Here is a 15,903-nt window from a genome sequence, read left to right on the forward strand (position 1 = left end):
ATTTACTTTGCCTTTCTGTGACTAATGTCATATTAAAACAAACTTTTTACATGTGGGCTGCTAAGATAGCTCAGAAGGCAAAGGACCTTAGCATCAGGCCTGACAACATAATTCAATCCCTAGGATTCACACGGTGGAAAGAGAACCAACTCCCAAAAGTTGTCCTTGACCTCCACCATGTCCCCTGTGGCACACTCTTGCATATAAGACAAACAAACCAACCTAAAAAAAACCACGAACATTTTCCATGTTCTTATTGTCCATCTGAACTCTGTGTTATCTGTTCAATTTTTTAAATGAAATCGTAAGTGATCTTTATATATACTAGGTAAAAACTTTGATATATAAGTAACCATTTTTCAGCCTGCAGCGTGCTGTTCCATCATGCTGTTTTGTTTCATGGCCCTAGCACTGTCATTTAGTTTATTTGCTGGGACAGACTCTTGCTACGTCACAAACAGGATAGCTTGAAGCACTCGATCCTCCTGTGTGTACTACTACACCTGACTACCACTGTCCTTTTTTGAGACGGGGTCTCTATGTAGCTCCAACTGTCCTGGGCTATGCAGACCAGGATGGCCTTGATCTATGGCTCGCCTCAACTGCTGAGATTAACAGAGTGCCCCATCAGTCCCGGTATCCAGCATGTCTTTTCAGGGGCATGAGTTTCTTGTTTTAAAGGTGTCGAAGTGTCCCTGTTTTCCTTTACTGTATCTGCACTCACACATAATAAGAAAACAATTTTTAAAAGCATTATTAACTTTTGTTAGGTATGTTTACAGATTATGGCCCATCTTTTAAGGGAGTTTTGAAGTTAAGTGGGTCTGTCAAGGGATGAAGCAAAATCCCACCATTTCTAAGCTTCACTCCACCTGCAGAAGCATGTGGCGACTGGCAGGCATCTGTGGGGAGCTTATGAAACTGAGAGATGGGTTATGGTGACCTTCAGTACTGTTCTAGAACCTGCTTGATTACAGAGCATATTCAACTAAGAATCAATATGTTTCAAAAAATACAGCTGAATCAATATTTTGTACAGATAATTTTCATCAAATACTCCTAGGTTTCAAAGTCACGTTAATCTAAAATTCAACTAAAACAAATTGTCACAAACTACTTGGAAAGTAAATTGAAGTTTTGAGATCTGCTGGCCTGCTCTCTCTATACAAGATTACTTTAGACAGAAATATGAGATAATCGCATTGCAATCAACTGAAAATCACAAGTTCCAGGTTGTCTATACTGACTGAACTAATACTGCCACGTCATGAAGAAAGCATTTAATACATGAAAACTGCACTAACTGGCCAGGCAGTACTTAAGTGCTATTTGTCAGGTTTTCTGTGTAGATCACTGTGGATTTAAGATAGCCAAACTGAGTAGTTTCTTACAAGCAATCACCAACTTACACAGACATTTCTAATGCTTCCTTGAGTTTCTAGAACTACACAATAACATAGCCCCCAACCCTCTTGAGTCTCCCCCCGAACTCCTACCCATTGCCAAGGTTCCACCTCACTGACCCCTCTCACGGCCAGGGGAAATAAGTTTCTGGAATCCAGAGTAAAAACTCAGGAACGCATTTTCCTACAGAAAAAAATATAAATTGTGATCTAGAATGCTGAGTATTATAATTCAGCTGCACTTTAAATGGGCTTTTGTAAGCTAAAGCCTAAGGAACCCAACAATTCAAAATATCATTTCTATGAGAAAATGCATTCCAGGTTCAAGAGACTAACACACTCCCATGATAGGTTAGTGACTGTCTATATATTGACACCAAGCATAACATTTGACTAAATTCACTCAAAAAAAGAAAAAAGAAAAATTACAGTTGCTATATGACGTGACCATGCATTCTGTGAGTTCCAGTCCAATAGTTTCTACTTTCTAAGTCCATTGAAAATCTGTTGCAATACTTACGTTTAACATTTCAAAATCATTGCTTTCTAAGCCCTGTGTGAGAAGGACTGGAAAGCTGGTTGTCTGCAGAAGGTCGTCCTTCCTTCCTTTTCTATCTAGACCCATGGCTCCAAGGCGTTCCTCGATGCTGGCCTGAAGAATACAAACATCTGCTAAGTTAACCAGACAGGGATTTGGAGGCTGCAAACAAGCTCAGAGTCACACCTCAGCCACAGAAACACATTCCCAAAGAACCTCATCACCACAGTAGTACTGTGGAAGAAATATGAAAAGAGCTACAAGCCAAGTTCCCACAAGTCTAGCAAAAACAAATGCCTGAAGAGGTACAGAGGGGACTTAGGAAGTGGCTCTGGGGAGCACTGGCTGCTTTCCCAGAGGACCCCAGTGTGGGTCCCAGCACTCACATGGCTGCTCACAACCATCACTGAACACCAGTTCCAGGGGTTTGATGCCCTCCTCCAGCTTCTACAGGCACCACACACATACAGTACAGACATACATGTGGACAAAACACCCGTACACGTAATTTTTTAATTACTTTTTTTAAAAAGAGTCACATGCCCCAACATAAAAACACAAGTCCCTGTTGTAGGAAGATTAAAAACCAAAAGGATCTGGCATCTTACTATTAATACACAAGGAAAAGAGCTATTACCACGTGTTTTCCCTAATACAACTATTCCTTGGCATCAACTAAGATTTGTCAAGAATATAAAGCTGGGGTGGCAAGATGGCTCAGCAGGTAAAGGAGCCTGCCACCAAGTCTGCCAACCGGACTTTAATCCCAATCCCCAGAACCCAAAATGTGGAAGAGAATCATTTATGCCAACTTGTCCTCAGCCTCCACACACATGGCAGGCAGGGTACAACTGTTCTATTCATGCCCAACCCTCCCAGCCAGACAAACGCACACATGCATGCATGCATGTACAAACAACCAACCAAATAAATGTGATAAATGTTTAAAATACCACGGCTTTTAACCCATGTAAATGACTATGACCATCATTTACAAGACCAACTGGCACATAACCAGCCAGGATTGCTCAGACAGCCAAGAGAAAGGAGGCATCATGGGAATTCATCAGTATGCAAAACCCAATAAAAGTCATCACAGCAAATCTTGACTTAATCTATTCAACTTGATCTACCCAGCTACTAAGAAATGACAAAAATCTGATTTTAGTCAAGACTGGAAAACAGCAGTAACCGCTGAAGAACTAGCTCCAGCTCTACCCAATATACTCCCCCCACCCCACCAAGCCTCAAACCCATGTAAGCGGTCATTACCTCATTACTGCCCAATTTCCTCTTGTTCTCCACCTCCTTAGGCTGTGAGAGTGGAGCCGGCTTGATCGGTGCGTGATGTCCAGGAACCCCAGGCACCAGAACTTTAGCTTCTGAACTCATCACTGGTGTTCTCACCTGCCACACACAGTATCAAGGTGTGGGAAAGATGAAACTTAGTTCTCATGCTGCCTACTAGAGAAAACAAGCAGCTCTCTCTCCAGAGACTTCTCCATCAGACATGCAATATAATGTACTCACCACAACAGAAACGCGAGACAAAAATGTGAACTAAATGTTCGCAAATAAACTTAAAATATTGGTTAAAAGTTCACCGTTTTAAAGTTTGCAGTATATCTCATTAAGAATACAAACCAAGATGTCACAAATACAAAAAGGCTGTGTGATTTAAAACTGCTTGAGTTACACACCTGACAACCTCCAAAACTAAATCTTTGCCAACCATGCTCAGACAGCCAAGAGAAAGGTGTCATCACTGAAACTCAGCCAGATGCGAAACCATGTGGGTATCATCACAGCATGGGTTGACTTTTCTTCCTAGTTCATCACCAACAAGGCAGTTACATGTCAACAGCAAGTTATACTCAAAACAGAATGTCACAATTATGTCCCAGTGGCAATGAACTCCAGCTCTACTGTGGTTTGACTTTACCTTGAAATACAACATACAACTAAACAAAGCTGTGCTCTTTCAAGTTCTGAGACTGATGAGCAACACTGAAATCTGTTATTAACACACACTCTGTCTACAGAGTTCGAGTCCAGATCACCATGCACCACACTGACAGCACAGATACAAGTTTTATAACCTTTATGTCTAAAAGCACAGTCTCACATTTCTAAGAGCTTAAAGAGCAATTTAGAGAATTTAATTAGGAGTACTGCAAACACCTGGAATCCCAGCATCAAGGCTAAAGAATCATGAGTTTCAACTGAGGCTAAATAGCAAAACTGTATCTCAGGAGACAGGATAAAAAAAATAAAGTCACTCTAACCTGGCACTATATTCAACTCAATTTAGCCAAATCTATTATTCTTAACATCAAGCTTGTAATATGCTCACCTTGGTTATAGCTGTTTCTACTGTTGGAGCCCAGCAATTGGAAATGTCTCTTTCCAAACATATATGAGTATCTTTGGAGTTCAAAGCCTAGAAAGGTTTTTCAAAGGGAGGAAGGGCAGAGAAGCAATGTCAAACAAAGCAACCACCAATGATGTGAGAAACAAACAACTTCATATCCATAAAGTATGAAAAGTATGGAAGACCTCCATGCCACCTGTTAGCCACAATCTCCATTCAGACAGATGGCAGCTGAGTAGACAACATAAATTGAAGGCACTGTTGCAGTGTGTTTACGGACCACAAGAATTTTTCACTTAAGTTTTAAAAGGCCAGCAGATAGTTCTCATTTACAGGAAAAGGTATGTAGTCCAACATTCTTACGAATAAAAGACCCACACACAAAACTAATTGAGTCCTACCCTAAATTTCCCTAAGCAAGTTTTCTACAAACAAGCTGAGGACGGCACTGTTTACTAACAGACTGCTGAAAGGGATATGTGAGTCCAGGCACCATGACCAATAAGGGGGAAGGAGCCACATTCAACAGGTTACTCATGTTCCCAGAAAGCCTCTATGTAAATAACTCCATATGCCTAACACCTAAAACCAAAGCAGCTAACATGGTCTGTTATCTAGAAAGGGGCATCCCATACAGCCTGCAGCTGACTTTTCAGCTGCATCTTTTTCTCCTTGTTTAATCAAACTTAATGTACACAATCAATTTTTCAAAGTACTTATTGGAACTGATGGTGCCTGAAGTTCCAGCACCCCAGGGGGCAGAGGCAACAGAACCCCTTACAAGTTCACAGCCAACCAAGGCTAGCAGGCAAGAGTCTGTGTCATGGTACAGTGCTTGTCCAGCATGAGGCTGAGTTTAATCCATGGCATTACAAGGAAGAACAGAAGAATATTCTTTTAATAAACTCAAAAGAAAGGTTATTTGGTTCCCAGGAGCCTTACTAAGTAAAAGTATAATAAAAGTAAGCTTAAATACATTGGACACGACTAAGAATTTGCAAGCACTTAGAAAAAATTCTGTAGTAAAAAAATGTCAGGACACTAGCCATTACATTTCCATTTAGGAAATACAATGGGTGCCACCACTAAGGGATATTAATAAGTAGTGCATTTTATGTAACTGGGCAAAATCCAACTCAAGTCATACCCATGCTGTCCCAAAAAAAAAGGCATCCAGTGGGAACATGAAACTAGGACTAACTCAAAGTGAAGACCATACACAGGAAACATCAGATCGAAGAGCTGACACTCTACTTGCTGGGTTTAGAGAAAGAATTAAACCACCCACTGAAAGATTTTTAATTAAAGGAGAAGGTTGTTTATTTTCTGTGAAGTATTCCAATTTAGCTCAATGCCCCCCTTAAATCTGAATTCTTGTCTTCAAAGAAGTGTCTACTCACCACTCGCTCAATGGTAGGCTGAAACCAGTTGCCATACACAAGCAATAAGGATGTCTTGTCTAAGCAAAACCCAGCTGCTAGAATAGGGATGGGTTTTGGTGTTGACTTTTTGCCTTTTCCAGGTGTTGCTATCTGTATTGTGCAATTTGAAGTCAAAGGTTTTTTGCAGTGTCTAGGAATAAAAGGAAAGTAAAATTAGAAAATTTGAAATTGCCATCAAGTCACAAGACGAAACTCTCCCTTCATCTCCACAATACATCACAAGTGGCCAGAATGATAAGTCTTTTAAAATTTCATATGTCCCTATCAACACCAGACCTGAAACTCTAATGCTTCTCTGTCCCATAACACTGGATAGTAAAAGGAGACTGCAGACTCTCAGAAGATTTCTTACTGCCCTCAACTTCAGCCTTCATACATGTACCCTTTTCCAGGAGTTCCATCTCCAGTACTCTCAACCCTCAAAGCCTCACCACAACCTATGGCACCCAACTTGAGAGATGGCTGGCTCATCCGTGCAGTCCTGCGTGGCAGCTGTTTTCTTACCACACTGCTTGTATCAGGGACTTAAGTGTGCTTCTTTTCTCCACTGACATTTTAAGATATCAATCTCCTTTCATCCCCCAAACCCTTGAATTGTCTGCACTACTTCTCCATCCTGCTGCCACCTTTTGGAACAAGAGCACATTTGTTCAAGAGTTCACTGGCTCACGGCCATCTCTTCCCAACTCTATTCCTGATGCATTGTTTTCTGAGGCTCCCATATGTAGTACTGACATTGCAGATCCTTCTGACTCCAAGGACCAGGCCCTTCATTGCATCCCAATCACAGATTTCCTCACACTCTATTAATCTCATTCCCAGTGAGCTCACACTGTTTACTTCAACTTTTATGTGTCATTTTATGCTACCTTTTCAACTCCCTCCTCGTATCCTGACTTCACAGCTGTTTCTACACCCAGGACTTCACACCTGTTTTGCCCTTTACCTCTCTTTAATCTATTTTCAACAGCTTTAACACAATAACTATCATGAACCTTAGGCCATCAATCCTCTACTTAAAACTTGATGGGGGAGGGATGTGCCGCCTGACTTAGTGCCGTGGTTCTCAACCTTCCTAATGCTTTGACTCTTTAATACAGTTCATGCTGTGCTGACCCCCAAACATAAAATTATTTTCATTGCTACTTCATAACTGTAATTTTGATAGCTATGAGTCGTGACATAAATTCTTTAAGAAAGCTACATGGTAGAAGACTCAAAATTCTTGGAATTTTTTTCCTTCCTGGTATGCTGGAGACCAACCATTGGTACTTCGAGTTCTAGCCAAGATCATGACACAGTTACATCCCTTACCCTCGAGAGTGTTCCTAACTCTACCTACTTCTCGGTATCAGGAAACAGCACAGGGACACATCACTAAGTTACTTTTATTACTGTTATCAATAGTCACTATATACACTTCATAAAAAGCCACTCTCCTAACCACAGAGAAATAGCTTGGCCCATGACCTCAAAGCCTTGAATTCTTCACATACTCAGGTAGATAAGCAATCAGGAGTACTTCCACAACAATCTAATGGAATGAGCAGGGACATTAATGCAAAAAATGAGGTAGACTACAACACAAAGGAACACAAGAATGAGCATTTCTTACTTAGGAATTTCTTACTTACCCATTCAGTATGTGTTCAAAAAGATGGACTTGACCATCTCTGGAAACAACAGCTAACTTGACAGGCTAAAAGAAAAATGTGGCGGATTAATTCTAGTCAATTATATATACCCAATTTCAATTTCACCCCTGAAAACTGACCTCTTCCCACTTTAGTAACTAGAATTAAAAACAAAATTAACAGCAACAGATTTAAAAATCATTATTTGGAGCCGGGAGGTTTTGGCACCCACCTGTAATCCCAGAACTCAGGAGGCAGAGGCAGGTATATCTTTGTTGAGTACAAGGCCAGCCTGGTCTACAGAGTAAGTTACAGGACAGCCAGAACTGGTTCACAAAGAAACAATCTCAAAACACTGGGATACATGCTCAAACGCACACACACATATTTGGGGCCAACTAGGGGGTTCAGCTAGTAAGTAAAGACATGTCATGAAAGGCTAGCAACTTCAGTTTGGCCACCCAGAATCTATATAAAGATGGAGAGAATTGACACTACAAAAATTGTCCTCTGGCAACACTCCTGCAAACACTTTTTTTTGGGGGGCGGGGGTTAAGGCAGGGTCTCAGAACAACAGTGTTGGTGCACACCTTTAATCTTAGCACCTGGAGGCAGAGACATGTGGATCCGAGGCCAGCCGCATCAAGAGAACAACTTCCAGGACAGCCAACGCTACACAGAAACCTTTCTCAAGGAGAATAAGACAAAGAAAAGAAAACAAGAGTCTCTCTCTCTCATTCTCTCTCTCTTCTCTCTCCTAGAATTATGTAGACCAGACTGGCCACGGACTCACTGAGATTCATCTGCCTCGTCTCGAGTGCTGGGATTAAAAGTGTGTGCAACCATGCCCAGTTTGACACACACTATCTTTTAAAACAGTTATAAAAGTGTTGTTCATGACAAGATTGTAAATACATAATGTTTAGGCCAAGAACCTCCAAGGTAAACGTGCTCTTTCTGACAAGAAAGAAAATGGCTGCATGGCTCTGAAATGCCCCAATCATAGCAGCTGGGACTGAAGAAAACACAACACTTCTCATTCTGTGAAGGAAGAGGAGGAGCCCATGTCTCAAGTCTTGTCTGTCTTGGGGCTGGAGAAATGAATGGCTCAGAGGATAATAAGAACATGAAGACTTGAGATCAAATCCCCAAAAACTACATAAAAACTCAGGCATGATCACATGCACACATGCAACTCAGCACTGGAGGTAGGAAGAAAGGGAACACAAGGATCCCAGTGGCTCACTCACCACCACCCTACCTCCAAACCTAGTGAGACTTTGCCTCAAAAGATTAAGGAAGAATGACAAAGCAAGATACCCAATGTCCTCAGTGTGGTTTCCACATGTATATGGGCATGTATACTGTCAAAGACATACAAGCACTTAAACCACATACAGACACACACACACACAAATACTGTCAAAAAAATGTTCAGCAACTTAAAGAGAAACATTATGTGTGTTGGGTGGGGGGCAGAGAGCTGTTATTATTTTCCTCACTTAACTCTCAGATTCATTTACTAATGCAGGATCTCTTGTTGAATCTCTACCTCCCAAGTGTTAGGATTACAGGCAGCTACCACACTGCACAGCTTTGACAGGGGTTCTTGAGATGCTATACAGTCAACACTTTTATCCACTAAGCCATCTCTTCAATCCCATAACTTTTGTAGAACCTAAAAATCAATTCTCACACATCAAGCCACTTACCTCTTCTTTGTTCTCTGACAAAGTCAAATCAATATAGACAGGTTCATCTGTGACTGTAAAAGACATCACTGCACTCTTCTCTTTGTTTTCTGACCGGACCTGCCTAGATAACAAACCAGCCGTTAGGTATCATGACAGATTTGCCAAAAAACTATGTAAGTTTATGCACCTAGTCCATGCCTATTGCCCACACAAACCAGAAGAAAGAGGGTGTCAGGTTCTCTGGAACTGAAGCTACTGACCTGGTAGCTCTGCAAGTGAAGCAAGTAGTTGTCTGTAATTGTTGAACCATCTCTCCAGCCCCCAAAGATTTTTTACTTTATTTTATGCATCTGTGAGTGTCTGTGTGTACAAGAGCTTGCACCACACCACCATTTTTTAGTTTTAATTCATTTAATTTACTTATTTTTTTGTTTTTTCAAGACAGTTACTTTGCATAGCCCTGAATGTTCTGGAACTCACTCTGTAGACCATGCCTACCTCTGCCTCCAGAGTGCTGCAATTAAAGGCTTGCACAGCCAACACCTAGCCATACTCTACTTATATTTTCTAGAGACCAAACTCAGATCCTTATGTTTGCATAGCAAGCACTTATAATCTAAACTATTTCTCCAGACTCACTCCAGACTCAATCTGTACACTTTGAGTTCTATAGCGATAAAGGTAGGTACAAATTAAACGATAAAGAATAAGTTAATATGTGATTTTAAAGTATGCTTTGGGGCTGGAGTGGTGGCTTAGTGGTTAATAACACTTGCTGCTCTTTAGAGAACCAGGATTTAATCTGTAGCACCCATATCATGGCTTATAACTGTCTATAGGCATTCTCTTCTGGCCTCTGAATGCATTAGGAACACAGGTGGTACACAGACCTACATGCAGACAAAACACCCATACACATAAAATACAAAATTTTAAAAAGAAAACCATGTGAGCTGGGGGTTGGTGGCGCACACCTTTAACCCCAGCACTTGGGAGACAGAGGCAGGAGGATCTCTTGGAGTTCGAGGCCAGCCTGGTCTACAAAGCGAGTTCCAGGACAGGCTCCAAAACAATACAGAGAAACCCTGTCTTGAAAAAACGGAAGAAAGAGGGACTAGAGAGATGGCTCAGAGGTTAAGAGCACTAACTGCTCTTCCAGAGGTCCTAAGTTCAATTCCCAGCAACCACATGGTGGCTCACAACCATTCCTTATGAGATCTGGTGCCCTCTTCTGCAGATATACATGGAAGCATAATGTTGTATACATAATAAATAAATTAAAAAAAGAAAAGAAAAAGGGAAGGAAGGGAGGGAGGGAAGAGGGAGGGAGGGAGGGAGGGAGGGAGGGAGGGAAAAAAACATGCTTCAAATTTAGTTATAACTAGTGAGAATTTATTTCCTATTAAACAATTGAATGTTTGAGTCTAGAAGATTATTAAGTTAATATGGAGTAAATGCACAAACAATTATATTTTGAAATATATTTCTAAAAATGTTGGGAATTATATAAAAAGGCATTTAAATTCTTAGTAAGATCCATTCTAACTTGAACTTATTCTAAGTCAATACAATAAATGAAACTTAGCATCTATATTGACCCCATAAGCTGTGAGATTCTTACAAACAACGTTATCTCCCCAATTCCAAACAGCTACGTACCAGACATTAAGTAACCGGTCATGCACTGCTCCAGATAAGAAATAGAGACCTGTAATCCCATCGAAAGGCTGGCTCTCATTAGGTCTGATGGTAGTGAACCTAAGTGATGAAACAGGTGTCGAGTGGCCTGTGAAGTGCTAGAGAAAGTTAAATCTCATTTAGGAAAGGGTGGACTCAAAACAGTGCAAAAATAAAAGTCCCTACACATTGTAAGCAAGCTACATCGTACATCTTACAGCAGTACCTGTGCTGAAATTCATTCTAAGCAGGCTACTTGTGCTATAATCCTTTCCCTTCTTAAAAAAATATACCCATCAAGGGGTGGCAGTGGTGACGCACACCTTTATTCCCAGCACTCTGGAGGCAGAGGCATGTGGATCTCTGAGTTCAAGACAAGCCTGGTTTACAGAGTGAGTTCCAAGACTACATAATGAAAGACTGTCTCAAAAAACAAACAAAACACCAAACATTAAAACAAAATTAGGCCGGGTGTTGGTGGTGCTTGCCTTTAATCCCAGCACTTAGTAGGCGGAGGCAGGCAGATCTCTGTGAGTTCGAGGACAGCCTGGTCTCCAGAGTGAGTGCCAGGACAAGCTCCAAAGCACATAGAAACCCTGTCTCAAAAAACAAACCAAAAAAAAAAAAAAAAAAAAAAAAAAATTAAGATACCTCTTCTATTACTCTACCCCACAGCAGTTTCTCTCACTTCTGTATTAAGACTTGCCTAATTTTGTTCTTTTTCCTCTTGCTGACTTGCCTCTCGACTCCCCATCAGCTTTTTTTTTTAAGAGGCGGACAGGGTCTTGCTATATAAGTCAAGTTATCCTAGAACTATGCAGTCCAGGCTAACCTCAACCTTGAACTCCTCCTGCCTCAGCCTCTCTCACATATGGGGTCACAGGCATGCGCCACCATTTTGGACTTAGCACTACTATTTTTTTTAAAGGGTGCTCAGACACAGCCAAGGAATTGCAGGTCCTCATGGTACTCTCAGAGAGTTGAAACCACAATTTTAAGGCATCATCACAGCACCATAAGTTCAATACCTGGAGTGCTATCCTGAGTGCAACTTATTTAAAACTCCTGATAGCAAACCCCACCATATATACTGTAAAGAGACAAAATGCTAGTTAACACTAGAAATACAACTATAATCATTGCGTGATGAAGGTTTAATTCAATTTCCCCTTGTTTTATTCATTTTCAAATACATAAGAGCATTACTGAACTCAAGATTTGAAAAATGTTTTCTATTAATTCTATTATTTATTTTTTAAAATCATTTTGTGTGTATGGGTCCTTTGCCCGCAAGTATCTCTCTCTGTGTTCCAGGTGCACAAAGAGACCAGAAGAGGATGTAAGATCTCCTACTCCACAACATGGGTGCTGAGAACTGAACCTCTGGAAAAGCAGTAAATTGCTCTCAGTCTCTAAGCCTACAACAAATTACTTGGCAATTGTTAACTTTGTTTTTTCTTCTGAAAAGATCTCCTGTAGTCCAGGCTGGCCTTGCCACACAAGGAAGACCTGCGACTTCTGATCCTCATGCCTGTTTTTACTGTGCACATGTGTACAGGCGTGCATTACCTTGTATGGTTTACTCGAGCTAGGGACTAAACCCAGAGCTTCATATATGATAGGCAAGAACTCGACCAACTGATCTAAAATCCAGTCCTGTTAATTCTGTTTAATCTATCTACAAATAAACAACTTGGGTTTTTGTTAGTTTTGTTGGGACTGAATCTTATTTTGTTATCTAAGCCTCTAGAGCATAAACTTATGCAATCCTCTACTTCCACCTCCTAAAAGGAATGCTGATAACATGCTTGTAGTGTGTGTGTGTGGTGTGGTGTGGTGTGGTGTGGTGTGGTGTGTGGTGTGTGGTGTGTGGTGTGTGGTGTGTGGTGTGTGGTGTGTGGTGTGTGTGTGGTGTGTGGTGCTGGGATTGAGCCCAAAGCTTTATTCATGTGAGGCAAGCCTTCTACTAATTGAGCTAGGAACCATATTCTTAAAACAACATCCTATGACTCCAACTTCTTTATACTTGCTCTATAGAACTGTCACTCTTACAATGTGGTTAACTCACTCTGTAGACTTCTTTGGTCTCCAAAACCCATAGTTTGATTGTTCGACCAGCTGAAAGTAACATCTTTCCATCTGGGCTGATACACAGGGAACTGACACTGCTATTGTCTCCTTTCCATTTGCTAAATTGTGGAGAGAACCAAAACATCACAATGAACATGGGAAACTTTATTTAGAGCAGAAAATAACAAGTCAGACATTTAAAAATGTTAAGCAAAGTCCTATGCCAAGTGCCTTCCCTAAAATCTTACATAGGTCATTAAGCCCAATACAGCACCAAGGTAAATCATCCCTGAAGACAGACCTCCCTTTGGTAAACACAGAATAAAAGTTCACTGACATGCCAGGAAATGGATGGATAAATGTTGAAAGAACATAATATAGGGAGCTGTGTATCCTGGGACCCAGGAGGTGGATTGTCAATGCCCAGGAAACCACTCTGCTAGGCGGACTTCCACACGTTGATCCTATTCCCATAGAGATTCCTGTTGTCTCTGACAACCAGTCTTTAATTCCCTTGGCAATGCATGGTTTCTCTGAAACCCCCAAAGTTATTCCTATCCTAGATCTTTATCAATGAAGTCCTAAAAAAATGAGTCTAATTTCTTGTACAAGTGTGATAAGCAATGGGGAGGCTGCCTGTTCACACGTCAAAATTATACATTATAAACAAGGGATAAAGCTTAGAATGTAGTAACAGCGCCTTTGTATCAGTAAGAACTCAAAATGAAAACAAAGTGATGGGAGATGTTATGCTGTATGTTTCTCTAATTGGTTGATAAATAAAACACTGATTGGCCAGGCAGGAAGATAGGTGGGACTGGGAGAGGAGGAAGATCTGGGAAAGGTAGACAAGAGTCTCGATGCTGCTGGAGGAGTAATACCATGCCGGGAATTACCAGGTAAGCACAGCCTCATGGCAATACATAGATTGATAGAAATGGGTTAATAATTAAGACAGAGCTAGCCAATGAGAAGCCGTAGTCATCAGCCAACATTTCATAATTAATATAGCATCTGTGTGTTCATTTGGGGCTCAACGGCCAAGAGACCTGCTGGGTCAGAAAACTCATGCTTACAACAAAGGATATAAATGGGCAATTCATAGGACAAATATTGCTGATGAACCGAAAACACTTGAACTCACTAGTAACCAAGGAAAAAGGATAAAAACCCTTCCTTTTTTCTTACTGACTTCTAAATGTTTCCCAATTTCTTATCAATTTCCATCACTTTAAGGCTTTTTTTTTCTTTTACAGACATTATTCATTATGTATGCACCAACTTGAAACATACTAAAAAAACATGCTGCTAAGAATGAAGAGACAGGTTGGGCAGTGGTGACGCGCCTTTAATCAAAGCACTTGGGAGGCAGAGGCAGGTGGATCTCTGTGAGTTCGAGGCCAGAACTCACAGAGTTCTGGTCTACACTTCCTGGTCTACAAAGAAGTTCCAGGACAGACTCCAAAGCTACACAGAGAAACCCTGTCTTGAAAAACAAAAACAAAAACATCCATGTAACGTGACACCTAAAAGGCCTTCAGATTTCTATAGACTCCAAGGCTAAAGGACCAAACACAAAAACATCCTTAGGATTTCCAGCTTGCTTTTAAACAATTTCATTTCAAATACCAGTAAGAAGCCAAGAATCTTCAGCAATTTGAAGAATGTCTGCAACATGTAAACAGGGACTATGCCCAACAATTCAAAGCATGCCACCTCCAAAGAGATAATATCAAAAGAAAATGTTGAAATCCTACAATATCATATAAAGAAATGTAACACAATAAAAAGAAAATATAAAAAACAAAAACATAAAATGGGAAGTCAGAGGAAAAGGCCTGAATATAAGACCAGGATGTTCCAAACAAGCATCAAATGTATTTCCTTAAATACACAGGGAAGTGGGCATGTGGTACACATCTGTAGTTACAACAACCAAGAGCTAAAGGAAGGACCACCAAGAGTTCAAATTCCTGAAAACTCAAAGCCAGCATGGACTGAAGAAGTCCATGTCCCCAGCTGTTCATCTCTCTCTCTCTCTCTCTCTCTCTCTCTCTCTCTCTCTCTCTCTCTCTCTCTCTCTCTCTCACACACACACACACACACACACACACACACACACACACACACACCATCAGGTCTACAAGACACCTTAGTGGGGAAAAGTGCAAGCCGCCACATCTAACAGCCTAAATTTAATTCCAGGACCCAAGAGAGAATCAATTCCCAAAAAAAGTTGTCTTCTAGCCTCCACACACATGCCATAACACATGCACACAATACACAATGAATAAACAGGCAGATAAATAAATGGGATTTTTAAAAGACAATAATCTTGGGAGTTGAAGAGATGGCTAAGTTAAGAACATGTACTGCCCTAGCAGCAGGTCTTGGCATCCAGCTTTTGAGCTTCCCGAAAGCTCAAAACCACAGCTCCAGGGGATCACACACCCTTCTCTGGCCTCTGGGGGTACATGCACTCATGTACACATATTAATACACATACACATAATTAAAGACCAATTAAATTTTAAAAAGAAAAGAATCCTGAGAAAGTCATTTCTAACCTAAAGTTCTTTTCACACAAATTATCAACTGTGAGGACAGAATTAAGGACAGCTGTTAGCAAGCAGTATCTCAGTGCACGCAAGCGCGCAGTTTTTCTCAGGAAGCTACCAATTAGCATTTCCAAAGAGAGGGAAATAGGATTAAGGAAGTAGGCTTAACTAACAAGAGAAAACCAGGCTGGTAGCTGCTCAGCCAACTGAAGATGTTGGAAGTCCTCTGAGACACACCAAAAGCTGACTAAAGGACACTTCTAAATGTAACTGAGCCAAGTTACATTACTGTAAGGAAAGAGGTACTCGAGACCAAGCAAAACTTTCAGCAAAGCCAGGTGTTGGTGGTGCACGCCTTTAATCCCAGCACTCAGGAGGCAGAGGCAGAGGCAGAGGCAGTGGATCTCTGTGAGTTCAAGGCCAGCCTGGTCTACAGAGTGAGTAGACAGGCTCCAAAGCAATACAGAGAAGCCCTGTCTCGAAACCTCCCCACACAAAAAAACAACTTTCAGCAAA

General features: G+C 41.0%; 1 protein-coding gene and 3 non-coding genes across 4 annotated transcripts in view; all 4 read right to left on the reverse strand.

Moving 5' to 3' along the window:
- Positions 1 to 15,903, reverse strand: part of Wdr43 (WD repeat domain 43) — a 37,617-nt gene that overhangs the window by 11,569 nt on the left and 10,145 nt on the right. The window contains exons 4-11 of the mRNA XM_027424420.2: positions 12,828 to 12,948; positions 10,742 to 10,878; positions 9,101 to 9,203; positions 7,389 to 7,453; positions 5,713 to 5,884; positions 4,295 to 4,381; positions 3,214 to 3,348; positions 1,924 to 2,055 (exon numbers count right to left, since the gene is read on the reverse strand). Coding sequence (XP_027280221.1) covers positions 1,924 to 2,055; positions 3,214 to 3,348; positions 4,295 to 4,381; positions 5,713 to 5,884; positions 7,389 to 7,453; positions 9,101 to 9,203; positions 10,742 to 10,878; positions 12,828 to 12,948 — 952 coding nt within the window. The remainder of the gene's footprint in view (positions 1 to 1,923; positions 2,056 to 3,213; positions 3,349 to 4,294; positions 4,382 to 5,712; positions 5,885 to 7,388; positions 7,454 to 9,100; positions 9,204 to 10,741; positions 10,879 to 12,827; positions 12,949 to 15,903) is intronic.
- On the reverse strand, positions 2,966 to 3,043 carry LOC113830811. Its single transcript, XR_003487012.1, has one exon. It is a non-coding gene; the product is annotated as a small nucleolar RNA SNORD53/SNORD92 (small nucleolar RNA).
- LOC113830809 lies at positions 3,675 to 3,752 on the reverse strand. The gene has a single exon (XR_003487011.1). It is a non-coding gene; the product is annotated as a small nucleolar RNA SNORD53/SNORD92 (small nucleolar RNA).
- LOC113830803 lies at positions 11,689 to 11,773 on the reverse strand. The gene has a single exon (XR_003487013.1). It is a non-coding gene; the product is annotated as a small nucleolar RNA SNORD53/SNORD92 (small nucleolar RNA).

This window comes from Cricetulus griseus, chromosome 7, assembly GCF_003668045.3.
Source record: "Cricetulus griseus strain 17A/GY chromosome 7, alternate assembly CriGri-PICRH-1.0, whole genome shotgun sequence".
Classification (NCBI taxonomy): domain Eukaryota; kingdom Metazoa; phylum Chordata; class Mammalia; order Rodentia; family Cricetidae; genus Cricetulus; species Cricetulus griseus.